The sequence below is a fragment of the Stomoxys calcitrans genome, chromosome 3 (assembly GCF_963082655.1).
Source record: "Stomoxys calcitrans chromosome 3, idStoCalc2.1, whole genome shotgun sequence".
Classification (NCBI taxonomy): domain Eukaryota; kingdom Metazoa; phylum Arthropoda; class Insecta; order Diptera; family Muscidae; genus Stomoxys; species Stomoxys calcitrans.
This window is the reverse complement of record NC_081554.1, coordinates 103,357,684-103,385,244: the sequence shown is the minus strand read 5'-3', so window position 1 is coordinate 103,385,244 and position 27,561 is coordinate 103,357,684. Positions and strand designations below refer to the sequence as shown.

Genomic DNA, 27,561 nt, shown 5'->3' with positions numbered 1-27,561 from the left:
TAGCCCGATACAGATTCCATATAAATCGTTCTCTCTATTTTACTTCGTAAGCCCCAATGGGCGCAATTCTTATACGAATTAGCTAAAATTTTACACAGGTCTCCAACATATAATTTAATTGTGGTCCGAACCGGACCATATCTTGATATCGTTTTAATAGCAGAGCAACTCTTTTCTTATATCCTTTTTTGCCTAAGAAGAGATGCCAGGAAAAGAACTCGACAAATGCGATCCATGGTGGAGATGGTATATAAGATTTGGCCCGGCCGAACTTAGCACGCTTTTACTTGTTTAATAATTAATATGTTTTGTTCATTAATTTTTTAATTTAATTGCGTTAAATTTTATGCCAATAAATGTCATTAAAAACCAATAGACCGACACAAAGAATAACCTGTTAAAATCATAAAACTAGTTCAAAATAAAATGAGCGCAACAGAAAAATGTCATCTGAAAGCTGGTTCGTCAAAACTATCACTATAAAACTAAGATATTCGCAAAGACTATCACATCTTCAAGGCTTTGAAAGATTTGGATAGGCCTGAAAATAGTGTAATGGCAAGACGTGCAAAATTCAGCTCTGACCACATGTGACCGCCGGTGGGCCAATTCCTGCAAAAACTAGTGACGACAATTTAAAAAAAAAAATTTAAGATATCTTTATCAATTTCATAGTAACAAAATAAAATCCTGGCTACGTCCTGGTGGAGGCGCGAACACTTTGGACAAAATTCCCACAAAAAACAAGACATATTTCAGAATTTCGGATCGAACAACCGAAACTGTTTGAAATTTCGGATAAAACATCGGAAAATGTTCCCATTCTCCGGTCATTCTCGAAGGTTTCTTGTTTCGAAATTTGTACGATATTGTCTCGATAATCTGACAAAACATCGAAAATATCCAATAAATTTCAGAAATTCCCTCAAAATTCTTCTTAAGAATTCTAAAATAATTCGTTACACAATTCTGATGCTTATTCCGATTTCCTCTTGACAAAACTTTCAGAATTCATGTAAACCACCCATACAACTTTTGTTACGTTTTCGCATCAAATTCGGAATCAGAATCGGAAACTTGTGCAGAGATTCTGTCCGAATTCGTAACGAACTCGGCAAATTTTGTTTAACCGGTAAGGTCACGAATTAAGAAAAAATGAAGGTCTATCACTGGTTTAATCAAGGCCAAGCAGCAGTAGCGTAGCTCAAATTGTACAAGTAGGTATATACACTTAAATTTAACTTACCTTATATTTCCATGCGTGCAGATACATAACTAGATCTTCTGGTTTAGGATCTCTGTAACGAACTTTGCACTCATAACAATGTTTATCAATTGTCATTTTCTCCGAATTAAAGGCCACATCGGGTGATTCATGATCAGTTTGTGTGGCGACGGTGACCTTTAATTTGAAACAAGTATCAACTAGCGTGACAAAAATTTAACACGATATGCAAAAGCCTACCTTGATATGAGTGTCTCCAGTTGGCAAGCTGCAGTCGTTTTTTTTTAGATCATCGAGGCACAGTACATTAGGTAAATTATGAGTTTGCAAATAACAGTTTGTAGCACTCTCTTGATATATATCACCAATGCTCGGACTGTTTGTGCATAACGAGGATGTTTCCTCAGACAAAGTCTCAGTTTCATCATAACTTAATGCATTACCTGTAAAAACATTATGAACACACAGAAAAAAATATTGACTTAAATTTGATCAACTGAACTTGGTAGTGATTAATAAAAACATTTTTAACAAAGTGAATAATTATATATTCTATAGAATCATGACATGCGATTGGTAAACCAGACCAACGTTTAACTAAGGACAAAATTGTGATGTAATTCTTAGGTTAAGTTAAGTTTTAAGTGGCAGTCCGCCATCAGACTCACTTAGACGTTTTCGTCCATTGTAATTCCAAAAGAACAGAAGAAAGTAGATGCCTTCTAGTTCCTACCGTTGAACCATCCAGATCGCTTTAAAAAGCCCAACAACTTGCGAATGTTCACATGCGCTAAATCGCACAGGTTCTCAAAGAAATGAGAACTTAAAGTGGAACTCCCTCTGACTGCCAGTGCTGGACACACACATACAGGTGTTCTATAGTTTCTTCATCTTCGATGTCCTCACAGCTTCTGCAAATTTCAGTCTGTCATGACGGACACAATGACTGGGACGTCTGTTTTTGCCAGTGACCGCAAAGCGTAAGACCTTTTCAAGTCTAGATTATGCCACATAGTTTTGGAATGTTCACAGCCGCCACTTTGTGACCATCTATTATTCGTTGCCCTTTGTGCCGGATCCTGAATACTTAGTTTTCATGTGGCTGCAGGCATACCCACAGATTCTAGTTTCCCTGGAATGTGTAAGGCAGTTCCTAGTCTCGCAAGCTCGTCCGCCTTACAATTCCATGAGATATCTTTGTGGTCCGGCACCGACAACAGGTGTATTTTGAACTGTTCAGCCATCTCGTTGAGAGATCTGCGACAGTCGAGGGCGGTTTTTGTGTTCAGAAATATGTTCTCCAGGGATTTAGATTAGTCCACATGGCTGCCTGAGAAGATATTTACGCCAATCGTCGTAATGATTACATATAAGCCATTCCACCACTTCCTTAATTGCAAGGATCTCCGCTTGATACACACTGCAGTGGTGGGGTAACCTTTTCGATATGACCAGTTCTAGGTCTTTAGAGTACACCCAAAGCCCACCTGGTCGTCTATTTGAAATTAAATTCTTACTAAAACGAAATTTTAATGATTTTTTTGGTTTTAAATTTTAAAGAAAATTGTTTTTAAACAGTTTTTCGCATAATATTCTCTAACAACAAAACTTCATAACAATTTCTGCTGAAGACAAAATTTTTATAAATTTTTTCTAAAGATAAAATTTCAATAAAAATTCTATGTGAGTGAAGATAAATTCCGAATTTAACTAGTGGAGACACAAACCACTGACTTAACAGTCCTCTGTTACTGCCATTAGCAGAGCACTGTTAAGGAACTTTGTAGGCAATTAATTAATAAAAAAAGGATTTGTTCTTAAAAAGGAAATTTTAAAACACAAAAAACCAAATAAAGATCTAGAAAATAATAAGGTGATCCAACATTAAAATTTAGTTCCCTCAATAACCGCAAGACGTACTAACAAGATAAAGAAGATTGTAAAATTGATTGATCCACTGTGCACAAATGGAAAATAGTAAGGCGATGAGGTCTTGTAGCGATTTTTTTCAAGTTTTTTTGAAAAATTCGATAGTTAGACGATTATTTGGAATATAGGCCCTTTTGGATTAGAAACTAGACTTCATAAGCTGTCGTTTGAGACCGGTTTCAAAGTATCAACTTTTTCCATTTTTGCACAGTGGTTCACACAAAATAGATTTTTGAGGTCTTGTAGCGATTTTTTTCAAGTTTTTTTTTGAAAAATTCGATAGTTAGACGATTATTTGGAATATAGGCCCTTTTGGATTAGAAACTAGACTTCATAAGCTGTCGTTTGAGACCGGTTTCAAAATATCAACTTTTTCCATTTTTGCACAGTGGTTCACACAAAATAGATTTTTGAGGTCTTGTAGCGATTTTTTTCAAGTTTTTTTGAAAAATTCGATAGTTAGACGATTATTTGGAATATAGGCCCTTTTGGATTAGAAACTAGACTTCATAAGCTGTCGTTTGAGACCGGTTTCAAAGTATCAACTTTTTCCATTTTGGCACAGTGGTTGACGCAAAATAGATTTTTGAGGTCTTGTAGCGATTTTTTTCAAGTTTTTCTCAAAAATTCGATAGTTAGACGATTATTTGGAATATAGGCCCTTTTGGATTAGAAACTAGATTTCATAAGCTGTCGTTTGAGACCGGTTTCGAAATATCAACTTTTTCCATTTTTGCACAGTGGTTCACGCAAAATAGATTTTGAGGTCTTGTAGCGATTTTTTTCAAGTTTTTCTCAAAAATTCGATAGTTAGACGATTATTTGGAATATAGGCCCTTTTGGATTAGAAACTAGATTTCATAAGCTGTCGTTTGAGACCGGTTTCAAAGTATCAACTTTTTCCATTTTTGCACAGTGGTTCACACAAAATAGATTTTTGAGGTCTTGTAGCGATTTTTTTCAAGTTTTTCTCAAAAATTCGATAGTTAGACGATTATTTGGAAAATGTGTGCATATGTATAAGAAACTAGGCTTCCCTAGCTCTCATTTGAGACCGGTCTCATCGCCTTATTATTTTCCATTTGCGCACAGTGGATCAATCAATTTTACAATCTTCTTTATCTTGTTAGTACGCCTTGCGGTTATTGAGGGAACTAAATTTTAATGTTGGATCACCTTATTATTTTCTAGATCTTTTTTTGGTTTTTGTGTTTTGAAATTTCCTTTTTATAAAGAAATACTTTTTTTTATTAATTAATTGCCTACAAGGTTCCTTAACAGTGTTCTGCTAATGGCAGTAACAGAGGACTGTTAAGTCAGTGGTTTGTGTCTCCACTAGTTAAATTCGGAATTTATCTTCACTCACATAAAATTCTCCTACTGACTTAATTTTAATGATCTTTTTTCCAAGGTAACATTTAAATGAATTTTTTTGTAAAGACTAAATTTCAATGAACTATTACCCAAAGACAAAATGTTGGTTAAACCTGGGTCTCTCGAAATTTCTAAATGGAAAGTTTCAATAACTTTAATAACATCTTTCCCTATATAACCTGCAGGGCTATGTGCTGACGTTTGTTTTGTTGTCGCAAAGTGCTAATTGTTTGCCCATAGGCGACTACCTGGCAGCCGAATCCGTGACCGGGCGTCCAGATCATTGCACGGGATTTTCGTGGAACACCCAAGGAACGTTGGTGAGTGACCTCAACATATGGTCCCTCGAGCCGGATATCTCGGGGTTAGGAGGAGTGACTTAATGTTCTGAGATCGCCTTTTTTACTATTTGCTCTACAAAGACGCCATCTTTTTCCTTTGATGTTGAAGCATAGGTTGTACCTGAGGTTACAGGTGACATTCCAGGTCATGCATTTGATGACGACTTTTTCAAAAGCTCCCGAGATTAGAGTATGCTGATCCAACATTTTATAGAAGTGGGCCAATAGACATCTTGTATGAAGGAAATTTGTATGCCCTTATCTTGCTTAATGGCGTGTTGAATGGCATTTCTGGCTCCCTTGTGGCACAAGAAACTGTTTTTTGATGGGTATTGACAGGCCCAACGAGTAAATTGTCTCCAGGGCGTACTGTTCGTGTTTCACATTGTACCAGAGTTTCGGTGCACGATGAACTGGCCAAGTTTTGGGAGATCGAGGAGATTCCTTAAAAATCTGTTGTCTCGGAAGACGACAACATTTAGGATTAACTTGGATTTTCTGTTGGGCATTTATCGACGAGAAGCGTTAGTAAACCTTCCTTACGCGCAAAATACCATCTATGGGTGGACATTTTTCGGAAAAGTGGCTCTGGTTCCTAACGGAACCAAAAATTATTGCGATTTTTATTTGTGTCTTGGGCATTTGTCTAAAATTTCCTCGACAATGCAGTCTACAAATATCCAATTGGCTCTTGGTCTAACATTGAACTGAATTCAACGGTGCGCTGGAAGCACCCCATATAGCTTATAAGACCTAGCATGTAAGATTGAAGTACAATTTTAATTTAAGTTATGAATTGAATCTTAATTTGAATTGCAACGTGGTCGCAAGGGGCGGTTTGTTCACCCGGGGACTAGTTGCGTTGCAATAAGTAGTTCCCCGTGAACGTCGCCGACTCCAGTAGAAGTGGAAGTGTGTTAAGACACATAAGAAAAAGGCTGACTTTGAAATAAAACATCCTTTGTAATCCGCATATCAACCAGTGTTTCTTAATCGAAATTAATAATATCATTTCTGATCCAGTGGTGGATCTTTTCCTTGGCCTCTAGGGCTGTGTGCTGACGTTTGTTTTGGCAGTGGGCAGTGGGCAAACAGCATCCGTTTAAGTTGTCATATGTTGCTTAAATTTCACTTTAAACGCAACTACATCAAATCCTCGTTACTATAAGTAAAAAGGCTAAGTTCGGCGGGGCCAAGACTTGGGTACCCACCATGGATCAAATCGGGAGTTGATTGTGACTTCTATGGTCTAAAGAAGTCATAACGGGATATCGATATTTAAAGAGGCCTGTATCAGTATATAGACCGAGTCATATCATAGTTGGCACAGATGTTGGAAGCCATAACACAACTAGCTGTGTCAAATTTCAGCCAAATCAGGTAGAAATTCAGACTTGTAGGAGCTCAAGAACTCAAGTCCAGCGATCGGTTAATATGGGGGCTGTCAGTATATAGACCGATTCCGATTATACTTAGCACAGATGTTGGAAGTCTGAACAGAAGACTTTGAGCTAAATTTCAGCAAAATCAGATGAAAATTGAGGCCTCTAGGGGCTCACGAAGTCAAAACTGGGAATGGGTTTATATGGGGGCTATAGCCAAATCTGAACCGATATAGCCCATTTGTCATACCCAATGACGTACATCGATATAATCAAAATTTCAAGCGGATATCTTTATTCGTTCGAACGCTATAGTGATTTCGATATAAGGACAGACGGGCAATTGCTCAAAGTTATAATACCCTGTACCACAGTGGTGGTGTAGGGTATACGAAGCAAACTAAAGAGACAAATATCTTACATCTCATTCATTTAGCCATAATCTGGAATGACTAGTGGCATTTTCATTGGCTGAAAAAATGCTGTGTTCTAGGCCACTTCTGCTAGAAGTGTTGAGGCAGGTTGAGAAGTTGAGGCAGCACCTGCAAGAGAGCCATTGGTAAAAGTAATAGGTTGAAACCGCGTCTCATGCACTGGGTATATACTACAGTCAGGGCTACCAGACTTAAGGATTTTACGTCACTTTGACGATTTATTTCCCAAAACTTGGCACTTTGACGATTGACGACTTTCGCTTTGAGTCTCTTTATAAGATGGAGATTTTTTTCGGGACTTATTTGTATTCAAAATGATCCAAATTAGAGAAAAAAGTTAAGAATTATTGTTAATGGTTGATTTTGTACGACATATACGCATGATTACCCAATTTCAATATAGAGAGTGGTTTATAAGAGCTGACGTTGATTTTGTATAACTTTAACGCTTTGCTCGATTGTGTATCTTTCCATCCTTAAGACTGCCTAAAATTGAGAAATGTCAAATGAAATGCAAAAAAAAATGCTCGACGTTAAGGTGTGGGTTCCCATTCCACCCTGTTTGTGCATCACAGCCGCAGGACGACACCTTGTCATTCACTGAATTTTATGCTACAGTGTAATCCACACTGCCTGAAACATCGGATACTGTATCAAGGATAACACAGTGTCCGAAGCCGCCACATGGCCAATGAGAAAGCTCCCTTAACTCACGGCAGTGGTCGCTGCAATTTGGGTAGCCACAATGTCCAGACGCATAAGATGTAGCATTAAATTCGGTGCATCAGATTGTGCCGTCCTCAGTGCGGCTGTGATGCACAAACAAGCCATCCTTTGGATCCGGTTAAGTATTGAGCAGTAGGTGGATCTTTGAAGCACCGTTCACCAGACCACAAAAACATATAGCATTATAGGTCTGACCACTGCAGTATATACCCAATATATGACACGCGGTCTAAATCCCCAACTTATGCCAATGGCTCTCTTGCAAGTGTGGCCTTTCTTGCCCTTTACAAAATGTTGAATTTGAAGTTCAATTTTCTGTCCAGCAAAACACCCAGCTATTTAGCGCTTTCTGTAAATGGAACATTCTCTCCACCCAAGCAGACAGTTTCCACTGTAGGCAACTTGTATCTCCTGCTAAAAACGAACTACTTCTGTCTTGCACTGATTTATACCCAGACCACCACGGAAGAAGAATATCATTTGCAAGAATACTGGCTCTATGTCTCCCATTCCCCGTACCCTTAAATCCCGGAATTCTTAGTCCACGAACCGCACACCCATGGTTCCAGGATAGGAACCAGACCACTTTCGGTTGCCCACTTTGCTGTTGCATGTAGAGCTTCCTGAAGTATATCTCTTAGAGTGCTGGGAAACTTTCCCCTAACCTCCCAATTGCCACGTCATTAGCATACGCGACCAATTTTACGCCTTTTTCTTCCAGAGACAATAATATATTGTTAATGGCTATATTCCAAAGTAGAGGACACAGTACACCTCCTTGAGGTGTTCCTCTGCTGACCCATCTTTTTACATCCACAGATTCCAAGCTTGCCGTGATGCATCATTTAGTAAGTAAGTTATAAATTAACTTTCTTACGGTAGAGATGATGCCTAGAAACTCCAACTCCTTCATGATTGTCGTCGATTTTACTTTATTGAAAGCACATTCAATGTCAAGAAATGCTACCATTGTATATTCCTTGACAGCGATAGAATCCTCTATGTAGCCGACTAGGTCGTGAAGGGCTATTTCAGTGGATTTGCCTTTACCATATGCATGCTGCTGCCGCGACAGGCGATCTCCAGGGATCTATGCCCTAAGACATGTTTATATCAACCGCTCAAGAGTCTTCAGCAGGGTTTTCCTGCTTTCGGAATGAAGACGACTTTCGTGTCCCTCCATCCCACAGGTATATATGATATTCTGATACAGGCAGAGTATATCTCCCTAAGCCAGGGAACCAGTCTATCAGACACAGCTTGTAATTCAACCAGTGATACATCATCAGGGCCTGGCGACTTGAAGGAGTCGAAACTTCTTATCACCCAAAGGATTTTCGGCTCAGACACAATTTTCATAATGGCCTCCGATGAATGCATATTAGTGACAACCTTTTCTGGCGCCACGTTGTCCGTTGGAGAATTTCCCGGGAAATGTGTATCAACGAGTAGTTATAGTGTTTCCTCACTAGACATTGTTCATATATTCTCTGACTTCTGAATTTACCCCACCGTAGTAAGTCTCGAAGACAGAATCTTGCTAAGTTTAGAGGTCTCAGATATTTTTGATGTCTTGTTCAAAACAAAAAAGAATGTCTTTTTGAAGAGATGTTGGCTGTTAGAATTGAACTTTCTCTTACTGCGCTATAAGAAAAGGTTGAATAACAAGACCCAACATTTCATGCAGAGGGCATGCTTCTACCATTGCACTGCTCACTTATTGGCGAGCAGGTGGAAACGTGTAATCTTTTGGTGGCATAGCAGTCTGAAGAGGCCCCTGGCAAAGGCCGAAATCGCGATCATTGCAGCCTTTCATACACTTAACACACCAGAAATGTTGAGACACTTTAAAGTGTTAAACACATTTGTCTAAGTTGGATAAACCAATAACAAAATGGCATTTTGTGACCAAACTAAAGAAGCGCAAAGGAATGCATTTGTTTTTAATGTCAATAAAAGAAATGAAACTGAATATAAATAAGTGATAATGAAGCTGTTGCAATTGTTTTAAATAAATTTTGGACAATGATTTCTGTAATAGTGGGACGTAAAAAGTATTGTTCCAAATACAGGCGAAAATTAGCCCAAAACTACGATAAGTAATCAAAATAGCATGAAAAATATACAGATAAATTTAGGAAATAATAGGATCAGTGTTGATCAAATAATTACAAATGCCTCATTATAGTAATGTTCCATTATGCAGACTGGATTATGATTCTGAAATTGGTATTCTAACAACATAATGACCGGAAACGTACTAGTAAATTGGCAAGGGGTATTTTCGGGTCAATGGAGTTCAGGTTCAGCTGCGACCTGCTCAGTCTCTTGTCGCCAATCCCATTGAACATTTATGGGGAGACATTGATATTATGTTACAGAGAACCGAATTTCAAATGCGGAAGAGCAATGGAATGTAATGCGTAAAGTCAGGCACAAAATCCGTTTAAAGCTGTCCCAGGATCACCCTGTAAAGAGATGCCAGGATTTTATAGAGACTCAGTGCACCGTCATCAAAAAAACAGGTAGTACTCTGTGGAACAGAAATAATTTAAATTTTTATAAATTAATTTTCAGGTTTTGTGGCATTTACTTTAAAAGCATAGGGAATTTCTGGGATTGTTCTGAGCAAAAAAGTCCAATAGACAATATGCCTATGGCAAAAATCGAGCTTCCAGATTTAAACTTGCATTTTTTTCTCAGACTATTGTCACGTTTTTTTTCACTTTGTGATATTTTAGCCTACCCAAGTCAAACCATTGCGATTTTCGATTCAATACTAAGACAAAAATTTTAACCAAGACAATAGTTAAAAACTCTCTAGAACATCGCAAAAGCTCCCTCAGATAATTTTAGCCTTGTAAAAATTCAGATTTTTCGTAAAAATATTGACAAATTACCGCTTGCAGTTGCGCAAAATAATCAACATTTTCTATTTACTTTTATTGATTTTTATACCCACCACCGAAGGATGGGGGTATATTCATTTTGTCATTCCGTTTGCAACACATCGAAATATCCATTTCCGACCCTATAAAGTACATATATTCTTGATCAGCGTAAAAATCTAAGACGATCTAGACATGTCCGTCCGTCTGTCCGTCTGTCTGTTGAAATCACGCTACAGTCTTTAAAAATTGAGATATTAAGCTGAAATTTTGCACAGATTCTTTTTTGTCCATAAGCAGGTTAAGTTCGAAGATGGGCTATATCGGACTATATCTTGATATAGCCCCCATATAGACCGATCCGCCGATTTAGGGTCTTAGGTCCATAAAAGCCACATTTATTATTCGATTTTGCTGAAATTTGGAGCAGTGAGTTGTGTTAGGCCCTTCGAAATCCTTCGTCAATTTGGATCAGATCGGTCCAAATTTGGATATAGCTGCCATATAGACCGATCCTCAGATATAGGGTCTTAGGCCCATAAAAGCCACATTTTATATCCGATTTGGATGAAATTTGGCACAGTGAGTTGTGTTAGGCCCTTCAACATTCTTCGTCAATTTAGCCCAGATCGGTCCAGATTTGGATATAGCTGCCATATAGACCGATCCTCCGATTTATGGTCTTAGGCCCACAAAAGCCACATTTATTATCCGATTTTGCTGAAATTTGGGACAGTGAGTTGCGTTTAGCCCTTCGACATCCTTCGTCAATTTTGCCCAGATCGGTCCAAATTTGGATATAGCTGCCATACAGACCGATCCTCCGATTTATGGTCTTAGGCCAATAAAAGCCACATATATTATCCGATTTTGCTGAAATTTGGGACAGTGATTTGCCTTAGGCCCTTCGACATCTTTCTTCTATTTGGCCCTGATCGGCTCAGATTTGGATATAGCTGCCATATAGACCGATCTCTCGATTTAAGGTTTTGGGCCCATAAAAAGTGCATTTGTTGTCCGATGTCGCCGAAATTTGTGACAATGACTTGTGTTGGGCCCTTCGATATTTGACTTCAATTTGGCTCAGATCGGTCCAGATTTGGATATAGCTGCCATATAGACCGATCTCTCGGTTGAACAATGACATGTACTTATAAGCATTTGGTCTAAATTGGATGATATCTATAGAGCTGCTATGGGGCATAAGGTATGCACTTTTCACTGGATTTTGACGAAATGTGGTTCACATATGTACCCGAGGTGGTGGGTATCCAAAGTTCGGCCCGGCCGAACTTAACGCCTTCTTACTTGTTTTTATTCTATATGTTTTATTTCTTATTTTTTATTATTTTATTGTTTTCAGTTCATTTGACGGCATCAAATACACATAAAATTAAATACGCATTTTAAAATATCTGGCGCAAATGTATGTTTTAGAAATACTTGTTCCGTGTATAAACTGTGCGGTTCTAATAAAAAATATTTTTTTTATCTTATATATAAAAATCAATTTGTGTTTGTTTGTGTGTTCCTTATAGACTCTGAAACGGCTGAACCAATTTACTTGAAATTTTCACAGATGGTGCATAACGATCCCTTGGTGAAAATAGTGTACTACATTTTTTGATATCTGTAGGGGAGGCGGAGCCTCCCTCTTACCCTAATTTTCAAAAATGCCGGATCTCGGAGATGGGTGGTGCGATTTAAGCGAATTTTTGTGTGCTCTCATAAAGTACCCTTAAAATATAAATTTGGAATCCAAATTTCGGATGGGGTACCTAGGGGGGCCGCCCACTCTAAAACCTACCAAACATATGTTTAGACCAATCACGATAATATGGGACTCAAATGAAAGGTATTTAGGATAAGAAAACGTATCTGATATCCAATTGTCGGACCAAGTGTTAGGGAGACCACCCAACCCCCAAAACACCCCTAAATCGGACATATTTACCAACCATGGCAATATGGGACTCAAATGAAAGGAGTTTGCGAGTAGAATACGAATCTGATATCCAAATGTGGGATCACGTTTCTGGGCGTCCACCCCTTCCCCCAAACAGGACTTATTTACTGACCATGGGAATATGGAGCTTAAATAAAAGATATTTGAGTGTAGAATTCGAATCTGATAACCAAATATGGGACCAAGTGTTTGGGGGGCCGCCTCCCCCAAATGGGACAAATTTACGACCATAGCAATATGGGGCTCAAATGAAAGGTCTTTGGGAGTAAAGCACGAATCTGATATCAATTCGGAAAAAGTGTCTATTGGGCCACCCCATCCCCACAGCACCACCCCAATAGGAAGTATTTGCTGACTATTGCAATATGAGGCTCAAAAAGGAGGTTTTTAGAGTAAAACACGAATCCGAAATATATTTTCAAGACCAACTTACTGAGTGGCCGCCCATCTCCAAAACACCCCCTAAGCCGGTCATGTTTGCCGACTATGGAAATATGGGGCTCAAATTAAAGATATTTGGGAGTAGACCACGTATCTGATATCAACATTAGGGACCAACTATCGAGGGGACGTCCCACCCCAATTAGGACGTATTTGCTCACCAAGACAATTTGGGTCTTAAAGAGAGTGGAACTAAATATTTATAGTTTTTAGGGCCACTACCCCAAACCTGACGTATTTGCTGACTTTTGCATTAAGGAGTTAAAATGAGATTAGAAAATTAATTTGATATCCAATTTTGAGGGCAATGGCAATATGGGGTTCAAATAAATTATATATAGATATATGAGAATAAAGCACGTTGCTGATGTATTTTCCGGGCTTAGTGTTTGGGGGACCACCCCAATCCCCAAAACACCCCTAAATCAGGCATATTTACCGGCCATGTCAATGTGGAGATTTAATGAAAGGTATTGAAGGGTAGAGCAAGAATTGATACCCACTTTCGGGACCAATTTTCTGGGGGTCTACCCAAAGTAACCCACAAACAGCAATTTTTTACTGACAATCGCAATATGGGGCTCAAATAAAGGTATTTGGGAGTAGAAAACGAATTTGATATCCAAATGTATGGCATCACCCCTTACCCAAAACACCCCCCAAAGGGTAACAATATTTCGAACACGCCAATATGTGGCTCTAATGAAAGGTATTTGAGATTAGAAAATGAATTTGATAACCTATTTTGGGCCGCCATGTGTTTGGTGTAAACTCCCCTAAACCAATAGCAATATGGGGTTTAAATAAATGGTATTTGAAAGAAGAGCACGATGCTGATATTTTTGCAGAGCCAAGTGTCTGGGCGACCATCTCACACCCGAAAACACCCCAAAATCATATATCATGAACATATCGGGCTGAAATTAAGTATGGAGTACACCTTACATCCATACTTAAATTCGTAGACCAATAAAGATCATATGGAATTCAGATAAAGGCACTTATATTGTGGAACTGTTAGTCAAGCCATATACTATTTTCGTAGCATGGTATTTCACTAAAAGCTCTTTAATTGTCGAAAATAAAAATATTCCAAAGAAATTTTGTTCCATATAAAGTAAAGAAGGCGCAGCGGAGCGGGTCCGGGTCGGCTAGTTTAAGATATAAAAAAATATGGATAAACCTGTGGATTCTAATAATACAAAGAATGTGGAGATGGAGATGCAACAGAACATATGCCTTCGCAAAACGTATTGCATTCGGGTTAGAGGCTGAATTAAACGATATTTCGCTTTTTACTATGAGCGACATTTTGAAAAATTATTTAATTTTCTTGGGCGCTCGTTGCAAAAACGCAAATAAAATGTTTTCATACGACACGTTTGCGACAAATTGATAAAAATTTAGAACAAACGAAATATTAAAAAAAATATTAAAAAATTGGGCAGATTATTGAAAAATAACCGAGAAGCTTACCTACAGGAAATGTGTAGTCAATTGTCCCAAATATACCAGCCCTAAACGGAAGATTTAATTACCTGTCACAGTACATATCCTACAGGGAATCACAGGTTTCAATCTTCATAACTTATGATTGTTATCAAAAGGTTATATAATTCCGTGAATGTGTTCATACTCCATAGAAAAGCGTTCGGCAAAAAACTGCTTGAATATTTTGGCATGTGTCATAACAATTCTTTTGGCAAGCTAGTTCGTGAATTTGTGTTAAAAGAAACGAAAATATTAACAACGTTTTGTGAAATTTATGAAGAAATATAAAACACAACTAAAGGCGTGAGTGATGTTTTTGTGTACTAAATTCCTTTTTTAAACGAGAATTGAGTTATAGTTGCCAAAATTATGAAACGAGGTTCAAGCAAGAGGAATAAATATTCAAAATCTTGTAAAAAAGCAAAGAGAAAATTATATCGGAAGATTGAACGAAGATTGAACTGGAGAAGAGGAATTAAACTTAAATCAAGAAGACAATGTTGTTTTCACTGCAAGTATGTTAGTGTCCCAGTGCAAGATATTTGCTTAGACACTTCGGCCAGCGATTGCCCTAGCATTGACGAAAGCACTTTTTTTGGACTTTAATTGAAATCGCAGAGTACGACTCTATATGTCAGGTGGTACTTCCGAAGTTGGTGCCCCCACCAACTGTAAATTGAAACACGTGTAATAAAATTACAGAATTAAAAACATTGTAAGTTATAACTGTACTGTACTGAGCACCAAATAACGATGACTAAGCACCAAATCCCAAAACGTCCACTTCAGGCGAATTCTAAATGCAAAGTCACGAAAAAACTTTGGCACAAAAACTCAAGGGCTGGTATATAAGAAACAGACCTAGTGGAAAGCAACTGAGGAACTGTTGGCTTTACTGAGGGAGAAAAATTTCGATGTTCCCCTTAGCATTTGAACATTAGCTCCAAACAACAAGAAATGCCCTACAGTAAATGTTCCATCAGGCACATATACACATCTAGGCATAAGGAAGCAAATGGAATCTCTAAATGAAATAATTTCCGAAATGTAGGAAATTTAAGTGGATTGATGGATTACCATCATTTCAAAAACTCCCGTAATCAGTTATGGCTAATTTTATTTAAAGTGGTTGATGTTTCGAATATATCTCCTTTTCCAGTTGGAAAACCTTTCGACATTTCTGAATTTTTGTCAGGTCAGAGTGGAATACAAGTTAATGGAAAACGAATTGATCTTAAAATTAGAACAGAAACCGTTTTATGGTGATCCTCTTGATTCGCTTCATGAATTTGGCATTTGTTTGACCTATTCAACAGCTTCAAATATCGATGAAAACTTTAATGTTAACGATATTGATAAGAAAATAAGCTAATGTGTAACCCTTACCAGGAACATGTATTGCTAATACATGGAATTAATTGGCTAAAAAAATAATTCTAGTAATCAACATGAGCCGCAAGCGAGAAATTTGTAAGCTACATCTTTCCTTAACCCTAAAGAAAATCATCCTTCAAGTTCATGTTGACAAGAAATCGAAAAACTGTTGTTTACATTGCAGCAAACAGGTAACATGATATTCAATGTTAGTAAATGTATTGCAGATAAACTACAACAACAAAATCTTCAAATCATGCAAGCGCTGGCGGAGCAAACGACCCTGACAAAAATTTTAATCCGATAGGAAAAAGACGATCCTGAAATAAAGTCATTATATCCCGGCCGATACGGGATAACTATGAGCACCACACAGGCCGGAACTTTGAGCTCCGACTTGTGTGGTGGCCATCGTTATCACGGGAACCTTAGCTAAAGGCTACCGGGCGCGTCCACAGGTTGCGGATGGTGGAAAGCTCCGTTTTTATGTGGAGTAGCCGCAAATGTGGCCGCGAGCAGTCAGCGATTTTCAAGAGGAAAGTCTCAGTGAGGAGTCAGGTGGCACTGGCTCTTAATTAAATATTGAGTGCCAATGATAGTCGAGATGACAAGGCGGGTTATTGGCGCCTTTAAACAACCAAAGGCCAACATCAGCGTCTGTTTCCAGGTTAGGGGCGGCTGGCGGTGAGCATCGGATCTTGGAGCAAGCAGCTCGCCACGACAAGGGATACGTATACCCATGCGGATGGGGCGCTGGGCCAGCAACCGCCCCGGAAAACTGAGAACTACTATGAGAAACAAAGGAATAGTAAAAAACGGATCCCCCCAACGTTGACGAGCCACGCAAACGAAAAGAGGACCATGATTTGCGGATCTGCACCTGGAATGTCCGCATTTTTTATAGAGAAGGTATACGCGCTGGCGGATGTATTAGAGAAGTACAAGGCAGATATTACCACCTTACAGGAAGTGCGATGGACTGGGAATGGCGTCACTACAACACCAAACGGCGACGAACTATACTATAGCTGACATAACACGAGGCATTGCTGTGGATTTGTGGTTAGTCGGAGACCGAAACACCTTGTCTCCAGCTTTACTCCGGTGTATGAGAGGCTAGCCACAATCCGCATAAAAGCCAAATTCTTCAACATCAGCCTTATTTGTGCCCATGCCCCGACGGAAGACAAAGACGAGCAGACCAAGGATATTTTCTACGAGCGCCTAGAGAAAGAATATGACCGCTACCGCTCCCATGATATTAAAACCGTTCTGGGAGATTTTAATGCGAAAATAGGGGAGGAAGACATTTTTGGTCCAACAGTCGGAAAGTTTAGCCTCCAAGAGATAACGTCCAGTAATGGGTTGAGGCTAATAGATTTCGCCGCGACAAAAAACATGGTAGTTAGTAGCACCAGATTTCAACATAAAAATATTCACAATGGCTGTCAATGTCAACATGGCTGTCACCCGATCAAAACACGAGAAACCAAAATGATCACGTTGTGATAGATGGAAGGCATTCATCCAGCGTGTTAGATGTACGATCGATTCGTGGAGCGGATAATTACCTCGTTGCAGCAAAGGTTCACACACGTTTGAACTTGGCGAGGAAAGTATGATCTGACACTGCACGAAAGCTGGACATTGATAAGCTGCAAACACAACAAATGGCAGAGGCATACTCCACTCGACTGACCCAACTGCTTGATGAAAGCACTCCTTGTTCCGATGATATAATGGCGCAGTGGCAAACTATTGCCCACTCCATGGAAAATGCCGCGAAATCCGTTCTTGGGTACCGGAAGCCTCCTCCAAGAAACTCATGCTACGACCAAGAGTGTCGAAATGCTACTGAAGCCAAGAATACGGCATATAGAGCAACCCTGCAATCAGTACCAATGCACCAGATGAAGGAGAGGTATCGGGAGAAAAGGAAAGAGGAGAAACGTCGTTTCCGCGGAGAGAAAAAGGAAATGGAAAGACGTGAGTGTGAGCGAATTGAGATGTACAGGAATCAGAATGAAGTCCGGAAATTCTGCCAAAGAATTAAACATCAAACCGATGGCTTAGGTGCAGACACATTCTCCTGCAGAGACAAAGAAGGAAATCTGGCAACTGACACAGATAGCATGCTGAGGATATGGAAAGAACATTTTACCTAACTGCTAGTGTCCGATGTTGGCGGCGAGGAGGATACCGCAGAACCAATCCCTAATGATAGTATATAATGTCTACCTCCTAGTCAGAATGAGGTCCAAGTAGAAGTTATCCGTCTAAAGAACAACAAGACAGTAGGAGCCGATGGGTTACCCGCTGAACTATTTAAAACCGGAGGCGACACTGATAAGGCGTATGCATCAGCTTATCTGCGCAATCTGGCTAGAAGAACTGCATACCCGATGATTGGAACCTCAGCATACTACGTACCGTACACAAGAAAGGAGACAAGACGGAATGTGCCAACTACTGAGGAATAAGTCTCCTCCCCATCGCATACAAGATACTCTCGAGCGTACTGTGTGAAAGATTATAACCTAAAGTCAATGAGATAATTGGACCCGGCTTTAGACCTGGGAAATCCACCCTAGACCAGATATTCACACTGCGCCAAATCCTGGAAAAGACCCGAGAAGGACAATTCAATACCTACCATCTCTTTGTTGACTACAAAACCGCCTTGGATACTCCTTTACGTTCAAAGGTATTTCAAGCTATATCTAAGTTTGGTATCCCTGCAAAATTAATAAGACTCTACAGGATGACACTTGCTGATACGCGTTCCTCAGTAAGAATAGTAAGAATCTCTCCGAACCATTTAATACCGAACGAGGTTTTAGACAAGGAGACAGCCTATCGTGTGCTCTCTTTAATAAACTGCTGGAGAAGATTATACGAGATGCAGATGTGAATAGATATGGCACACTAATCACAAGAGAACACATGCTACTCGTCTATGCCGACGACATCGATATCATAGTTCGGTCACCGGAAGTAGTAACTGCAGCCTTTGAAAGAATCGAAGGAGAGTCAGTGTAAATGGGTCTGGCAGTAAATTGAGATAAGACGAAATGGAATGCGAGTGAAGATAAATTCCGAATTTAACTAGTGGAGACACAAACCACTGACTTAACAGTCCTCTGTTACTGCCATTAGCAGAACACTGTTAAGGAACTTTGTAGGCAATTAATTAATTTAAAAAAAAAGTATTTGTTCATAAAAAGTAAATTTCAAAACACAAAAAACCAAAAAAAGATCTAGAAAATAATAAGGTGATCCAACATTAAAATTTAGTTCCCTCAATAACCGCAAGGTGTACTAACAAGATAAAGAAGATTGTAAAATTGATTGATCCACTGTGAACAAATGGAAAACAGTAAGGCGATGAGACCGGTCTCAAGTGAGAGCTAGGGAAGCCTAGTTTCTTTTACATACGCACACATTTTCCAAATAATCATCTAACTATCGAAATTTAGGCAAAAACTTGAAAAAATTACCCAAAAAAATAAAAAAGGAAATTTTGGGTGAACCACTGTGTGAAAACGGAAAATAGTAAGGCGATGAGACCAACATCAAACGACAGCTAGGGAAGCCTAGTTTCCTATACATATGCAAACATTTTCCAAATAATCTAGTCTAACTATCGAATTTCAGGCAAAAACTTGAAAAAATTACCCAAAAAACTAAAAAAGGAAATTTTGGGTGAACCACTGTGTGAAAACGGAAAATAGATCGACATAACTAGATCGAATCAGAAAATGATTCCGAAAAGATCGGTGTACTTACGAATTAGTCTTCTGGATTTTACAAACAAAAACACTAAGTTATAATACCCTGTACTACATTGCTGGTGAAGAGTTTAAATGTTTCACCAAGTTTTAGTCTTTTGCTGTTTAAATTTTAAGAAAATCAATATGAACAAATATTTTTTCAACACAATTGACTGGTTAATGGTTTTTAGAAAAGTTTGCGTGAAATTTAATTTTGAAGTTTATTTTGCAAGAAAACCAATTTGTTCGACAATTTTTCTACATTATCAAGAAATTAACATTAAAAGTTTCGACACAGTCGTAAGACAATAATGAAATATGCAAATTTAGAATAACGGATTATTTTGGCAAAATAATAAATAATTTGGAAAGGACACACCATTTTTTTTCTTTTTTATATACGAATATATGTGTAGAGATTCGTTTGCACTTTCATTATTCATATTTATAAGAAAATGTTTCAAAGTAGCTAGAGATATGTAAAAATTTCTTCCACTTTCGGTAAAACAAATTATACGAAACGGCTTAAATGGTTCACAGATATAAAGAAGATATGTGTACTTACAAGTCGGCATACTGAGGCGCAAATTTTTAATCGTTGGTGTAATTTCTTTCCGATGGGCTTACGAAACACTTCTGTAACTTTATTCATACGATCAAATATGTCCAAATATATGCTTTTGGTTTTAATTTTTAGGAAATTTTCCAGCGTGGCACCACTATTCTCTTTAGCATTTAAGAAGTACAACTTGACGAAAACACTGAAATAGCTTTTTCTATCCATTTTGAAATTGTTTATAATTGCACTTTTCACTTTTTTTTAATTAATTTTTCACAATTTATATGTATACAACTTTGCAAATTACAACTTTTCGCTTTGATGATCAAACACAGACTAGAAATTGAAAGGGGAAATCAAAACCGAAGCATTTTTTTAAAGATCGGTGAAAATACCCTTTAATGACAGGTAGACTCCAATAAGAACCTTAAATGATCAAAATATTTGCAAAAAATGTAGTCAAGTCGCGTACACAGGTAACCAACTTTGCCACTTTGTTAACAAAATGCAAAAGGATACAAAATCCTTCATTGACTTAGAAAAGTCAGGCAGGGATATTTTACAATAAAAAGTAGTAAACCTTCTAATGTGAAAACCCAATGCAATGAGAAAACACACGTGTATGGGATGCTTCACCGCAAATGCTTGGGCGAAATCTACACAACTTTATCCACATATCTATTCATTCAAAAATGCAAAAGGATACAAAACCTTTCATTGATTTAGAAAACCCAGGCAAGGAAATTTCACATTAAAAAGGTAAAAAAGGTCTAAAATTCGATAGCTAGACAATTACTTGGAAAATGTGTCCATATGTATAGGAAACTAGGCTTTGCTAGCTGTCGTTTGATGCCAGTCTCATCGCCTTACTATTATCCGTTTTCACACAGTGGTTCACCCAAAATTTCCTTTTTTAGTTTTTTGGGTAATTTTTTCAAGTTTTTGCCTAAAATTCGATAGTTAGATGATTATTTGGAAAATGTGTGCATATGTATAAGAAACTAGGCTTCCCTAGCTCTCACTTGAGACCGGTCTCATCACCTTACTGTTTTCCATTTGTTCACAGTGGATCAATCAATTTTACAATCTTCTTTATCTTGTTAGTACAACTTGCGGTTATTGAGGGAACTAAATTTTAATGTTGGATCACCTTATTATTTTCTAGATCTTTTTTTGGTTTTTTGTGTTTTGAAATTTACTTTTTATGAACAAATACTTTTTTTTAAATTAATTAATTGCCTACAAAGTTCCTTAACAGTGTTCTGTTAATGGCAGTAACCGAGGACTGTTAAGTCAGTGGTTTGTGTTTCCACTAGTAAAATTCGGAATTTATCTTAACTCACATCGAAATGGATGGTTTCAACAGGCAATGAAAAAGTTAGTAAGGAATAATCTGGTGAAAAATATATAATCTATACATACGATTATAACATAGACGGAACCCATGGTAAAATAGGTCTTAAAGATTTGAAGAATTTGTATGGCTTCCTTCAATGTACATTTTAATGTAAGATGCAATTTTTTTTGTTTTAGTTTCAGATGCCGTAGGTGCCAAACATATGAGAAAAACAAGTAAGAGCGTGCTAAGTTCGGCCGGGCCGAATCTTACATACCCTCCACCATGGATCGCATTTGTCGAGTTCTTTTCCCGGCATTTCTTCTTAGGCAAAAAAGGATATAAGAAAAGATTTGCTCTGCTATTAGAGCGATATCAAGATATGGTCTAGTTTGGACCACAATTAAATTATATGTTGGAGACCTGTGTAAAATGTCACCCAATTCGAATAAAAATTACGCCCTTTGGGGGCTCAAGAAATTAAATAGAGAGATCGATTTATATGGGAGCGGTATCGGGCTATAGACCGATTCGGACCATAATAAACACGTGTGTTATTGGTCATGAGAGGATCCGTCGTACAAAATTTCATTCCAATCGGATAATAATTGCGCACTCTAGAGGCTCAAGAAGTCAAGACCCCAGTTCTGTTTATATGGCAGCTATATCAAAACATGGACCGGTATGGCCCATTTACAATACCAACCGACCCACACTAATAAGAAGTATTTGTGCAAAATTTCAAGCGGCTAGCTTTACTCCTTCGGAAGTTAGCGTGCTTTCGACAGACAGACGGACGGACGGACAGACGGACATGGCTAGATCGACATAAAATGTCGCGACGATCAAGAATATATATACTTTATGGGGTCTCAGACGAATATTTCGAGTAGTTACAAACAGCATGACGAAATTAGTATACCCCCATCCTATGGTGGAGGGTATAATAATATTTCTAAGTAAGAAACGGCATTTTAAACAAATGAGTAGAAGCCAACGAAAACAGCAGCACCGATTAGGCTTAATTTGTTGGACTACCACACATTTTTATATGAAAGACTAAACTATTTTTATCAATACAAAACATGATCAAGGTTAGGTTAGGTAGGGAGTCTCAGTCATTTGCAGACTCACTTAGACAATTTTAGTTCCATTGTGACACCACAGTAGCGACAGACCAAGGCTTCTGGCGGGAATCGAACCCACGGCTCCTGCACTGGTAATCCAAGCACTCTACCAACTACCAGAGCGCCCAAACATGATCAAACATACGCTGATATTATATATTTTTTTAACTCAAGTTTTAGTATTCCTTTGTATACCCTCCACCATTGGATGGGGGTATACAAAATTTGCCATTCCGATTGTAACACTTCGAAGTATTCGTCCAGGAACCCATAAAGTATATATATTCTTGTTCGTCATGACATTTTAAGTCGATCTACCCTTGACCGTCGGTCCATCCGTCTGTCTGGTGAAAGAACGCTATCTTTCGAAGGAGTAACGCTAGACGCTTGAAATTTTGCACAAATACTTCTTATCAGTGTAGGTCGGTTGGGACTGTAAATGGGCCATATAAACCGATCTTGTATCTTGACTTCTTGAGCCACTAAAGGGCGCAATTCTCATCCGATTTAGCTGAAATTTTGCACGAAGTTTTTGTTATGACTTCCAACAACTGTGCTAAGTATGTATGTAAGTATGGTTTAAATCAGTCCATAACCTGATATAGCTGCCATATAAACCGATCTTGGATATTGACTTCATGAGCCACTAGAGGGCTGAATACTCATCCGATTTGGCTGAAATTTTGTATGAAATGTTTTGTTATGACCTCCGACAACTGTGCTGATTGTTATCCGATTTGGCTTAAATTTTGTACAACAGCTTCTCCCATGGCCTTCGACATACATGTTCAATATGGTCTGAATCGTCTTATAGCCTGATACAGCTCCCATATAAACCGATTTCCCGATTACACTTCTTGAGCCCCTACAATGCGGAATTCTTATCCGAATGGACTGAAATATTACCCAATGACTTCTACTATGTTCTTTAACATTCAATTCACTTGATATAGCTCCAATTGCATTGTTATCCATTATTTTTTGTTTGCCTTAAGAAAGATACTCGACAAATGCGATCCATGGTGGAGGGTATATAAGATTCGGCCCGGCCGAACTTAGCACTTGTTATTAATTGAATTATTCGTAAATATAGAATAATGTGTAAGCTTACATACGTACAACACTAGCATTTAAAAAATTTTCGCTGGGTACTTGGATCGAAATTTTAATACCATATTCGTTTTCTGGTCTCCAATACCTTTCATTTGAGCCCATCGGACCACTTTCGGCTATGGGTGGTGTTTTTGGGGTAAGGGAGTGCGGGTGGGGTGACCCCCTATACTTCGACATGAATTTGTATGCCAGATTCATTAGCTACTCCCGCATACTTTTCATTAAATACCCATATTGTCTTTATCTTTTGATTTTGGGTGGTGTTTTTGTGGTAACGGTGGAGGGTCCGCCCCCTTCCGTTATCCATAAATTATAAAGCCTATTCTTACTTCCTGACCATATTCGTAATCTACTCCCGAATACCATTCATGTGAGTCCCATATTGTCATGATCGTCAACTAAACCTATTTTAAGGGGTTTTGGGGCTGGGTCGGACCCCAAGGTACTTGGACCCAACTTTTATTATGAAATTCGTACTTTACTCTTGAATACCTTTCATTTGAATCCCACATTGTCCCGTCCGGTCCACTTTTATTTTTGAGTAGTACTTTTGGTATGAGGAGTAGGGTCCGCCCACTCCCAATATCAAAAAATTTTTTTGGCGTATGTTTCCTTCCAGACCAACGTACACAATCCGTACGGAACAAACAAACAAACCCACAAATAAACAAACATAGAAACAAACAAACACAAATTTAAGTTAATTTATAAGATAGAGTTACAATTGGAATCTATAAGTGAAATATATTGAGTCATAGTTAGGCCAATGGGAATAAAGAATATCGCAATAGAAAATAAATAAAAAATAATAATCAATAAAAAAATAGAAAGTAAACTATTGAATAAAATTATGAGTGACTGAATATGAATGCATGACAACATACAAGTGTGTATGTAATTGTAATATGGAACTCGTTTCCTATTGGTCAAGAGTTCACCCATATTGGATATTTTTTACTCAATCTTAGATTTAAGAATTCATTGTCAGAATAAGGTTTTGATATAAACACTTTTGACGAAAATAAAGAAGGACAGACTGGTCTTGAAGTCTGACACACAACATCGCTCCATATTTCATTGCAATTAAAGGAATTATTTTGCGTTCTTTAAAAAACTGTAAATGTCAAAGTATCGATTTTGAAAATTTTTTATAAAGACAAATAAAAATTGAATGAATGCTAATGTATCTATGAATTCACTCGGTAAGGACATATTTGTACCGAACATTTTCGGACGGGTTTGGGATGATAGGAACTATATTCTTCCTTTTCTGTCTCAGGTCCTAACCTACGGTGTTAGAATGGTGGCAATTCGTCACCTCGACCGACAAACCCTTATATAGGTGATAGGTTTTTTATTCCATGTTAGAGGACGAGAATTGGGACCGGTCCCTATCATCAGAGCACCTATCCCGTGACAGGTTTGGGAACTGTCCCATTTCCCCTAGGGTTGTAACAGACAAACAAAAAATAATGCAAAACTCAGAAAAAAATGCAAATCAAAATCTGAAAACTCGATTTTTACCGCGGTTTATGCGGTTCGTATAACCCAGCTTAAAAACAAAATATATCGACTTCTATAACGATTTAAGAAATTTTTGTACTTTGGGGAATTCTGCTTCCTTAGGGCTTTCTTTTCTGTTTTAATTTTCTCTAGCAATGCCCGAAATACGCCTTTCATATTTTTTTCCAAAATTGAATGTCAACTCACAGCTTTACAAATGAAACTTAAGAAGTGAGACGATTTCGTGTATCACACCAACGCAACATTCATTTGTGTTTTGTTTTACACTCACCATTTAGTCTCGGAAATATTGCCTTAAAAATGATTGGTTTAAGGTGTAGTTTTACGCTGTTCTTTAATGGCTAAGATTAAATGTCATTATGACGACTGACATAAATATCTTCTCAGACAGCCATGAAATCTGAATGCAAAAACCGCCATCGACTGTCGTAAATCTCTCAACAAGATAGCTAAACAATTCAATTCACCTGTTCTGGGTGCCGGGCCACATAGATATCCTAGGGAATTGCAGAGCAGACGAGCAAGCGAGACTAGGAACTACCCTACACATTCCAGGGATACTGGAATCAGTGGGTATGCCTTTCATGACATGTAAGCTAAGTTTTCTGGATCACGCCCGAAGGGCAACGAATGATAGACGGTCACAAAGGGAGTTGTGAACATTCCAAAATTATGTTGCCTAATCTAGACTTGAGGAGGTCTATCGTTTCGCTGTCGCTAGCTAGAACAGCAACTCGGACAATGTTCGTCGGCTATAAAAAAAAGGTTTCTCATCATTTAGCTAAAACTTAAACTTGGACAGCAATCATTGATGTATGAGAAGATTGTCCCTGCTCCTTAATTTGTAATTTGAACATTCGCAAATTGTTGGGCTTTTAAAAGCGATCTGCATGGAACAGGAAGGGATTTTCCTTCTCGAGAGATTGGTATTTGAAGATGGATTACTACCAGTTTGATAGTAAAGTGAATGAATTATTTAAGTCTCTGGGAAATAAGAAATAGTTAGAGGAAATAGTAATAGGTAATTTATAAGTGAACGTTATAAATGTAAATGGAAACTATATGAGAAATAAAAATTAAATGAATGCATCTTCCTTCTCTTGTTCTTGTGGTATAACTATGGCCGAAAATGTCTAAGAAAGTCGAATGGCAGACTGCCACTTAATCCTAACCAAATCAAACCATGGTTGTAGTTAAAAGTCAAGCGTGAGTTATACTCCGGTTTAGCAATAATAACTACAAAATCATTTACCACACGTGTATTTTAAATTTTAAAATAATTTTTAATTTTATAAACTATTTGGTATACAAACCTTTATTACATGTTCCCACAATATAAGCAAAACAACATGTACGGGGCCTTACCTATGTTTGATGTTTCGGTATCACAGTCTCCTTTAGAAGGCTTAAATAATGATATATCCGAATCGTTGTCAATACCCAGCCAATTCTCTGCGTTGTGTATAGTTATTAAGTCCCGTACTAGTTCCTCGTCTGTTTTACCGCCAATATCTCCACCCCGTCCCTTAAGAGGCCCAAATACTTCGTGGTTATATAACGGATCATTCGCAACTGGGAATCCTGTAATGAAAAAAATAAAACAAATTTATACAATTACTATCATCTAAATATACATATACATTTTGTGCACGTGGATCAAATTTGAACCCAAATGAGGTTCAACGAAAAACTTCTTTGTGGTATGTCCTGCGCAGACGAACATACTGCACTTCTTTAACGTAATGTGAGTAAGATTTTCGACAGATGTGCTTCTATGAAGACCCGATCTGTTTTCACGAATGAGAATCATGGTTTGATAATGATATTAAAGTTGTAATACGTGAAAGGAATTGTGCGTACTCTCGGTGGAAGCGTTTTAGAACACCTGAACTCTTCAATGATTATTTCTAGTAAAAAGGCGAGATTCTTGTTTGTACCGTTGAGTGGAGCGGACGTTTTGTTAATACGCTCCGCAAGAATTTTCCTGTTACTCGTAATAGGTCATTATTCTTGGAAGAAAAATTTATGTCACTCAAGGATAGCTACGATAGAGGTATCCATTGTGAAGCGGCAGATCTAGAGCCCGAGAGTAGGCATAGAATGGACTCCAAAGACCCCACAGTTGCGGTGGTGGTATCAGGCCGTAGCATGTTGTCTGCTACTGAAACCTCGACTGGTGGAGCGGCTGATCTAGGCTCCACTAGCCGACAGACGACTGACTAATTTGCCTAGGCCATCGGCCTTTCCCGGCAAACCAACACACTCTTTAAGAGGTTGGAATAATAGAAGACGCATCGCTCTCAGGTTTATTGAGAGGCTTGGTGCAAATGATCCTAAGACTCTCACTAATAGGGAGAAAAACTTCCTAAATTGGGCTCGGGGATTCGCTGCGCAGACTAACCCAAAGACTATACCACTAGATTCGGAAACAGCGGAATTTCCTGGGTCTCCTCCAGTTTGTGACGATGCAGGCTGGTATCGGAGCCGATACAGACTAATTGCCTTCAGGGATCAACGCTAAATTGAAATGTATCGTTGTGCGCTAAAATAGATTGGTGAGA

The 27,561-nt window shown here is 38.3% G+C and overlaps 1 protein-coding gene across 6 annotated transcripts in view; it reads right to left on the bottom strand.

Moving 5' to 3' along the window:
* LOC106091660 (pseudouridylate synthase RPUSD2) overlaps positions 1-27,561 on the bottom strand; it is a 431,111-nt gene that overhangs the window by 57,272 nt on the left and 346,278 nt on the right. For all 6 annotated transcript variants that reach the window (XM_059365906.1, XM_059365903.1, XM_059365901.1 and 3 more), the window contains 3 exons: positions 26,366-26,581; positions 1,466-1,668; positions 1,247-1,402 (listed from right to left, as the gene is read on the bottom strand). In XM_059365906.1, coding sequence (XP_059221889.1) covers positions 1,247-1,402; positions 1,466-1,668; positions 26,366-26,581 — 575 coding nt within the window. The remainder of the gene's footprint in view (positions 1-1,246; positions 1,403-1,465; positions 1,669-26,365; positions 26,582-27,561) is intronic.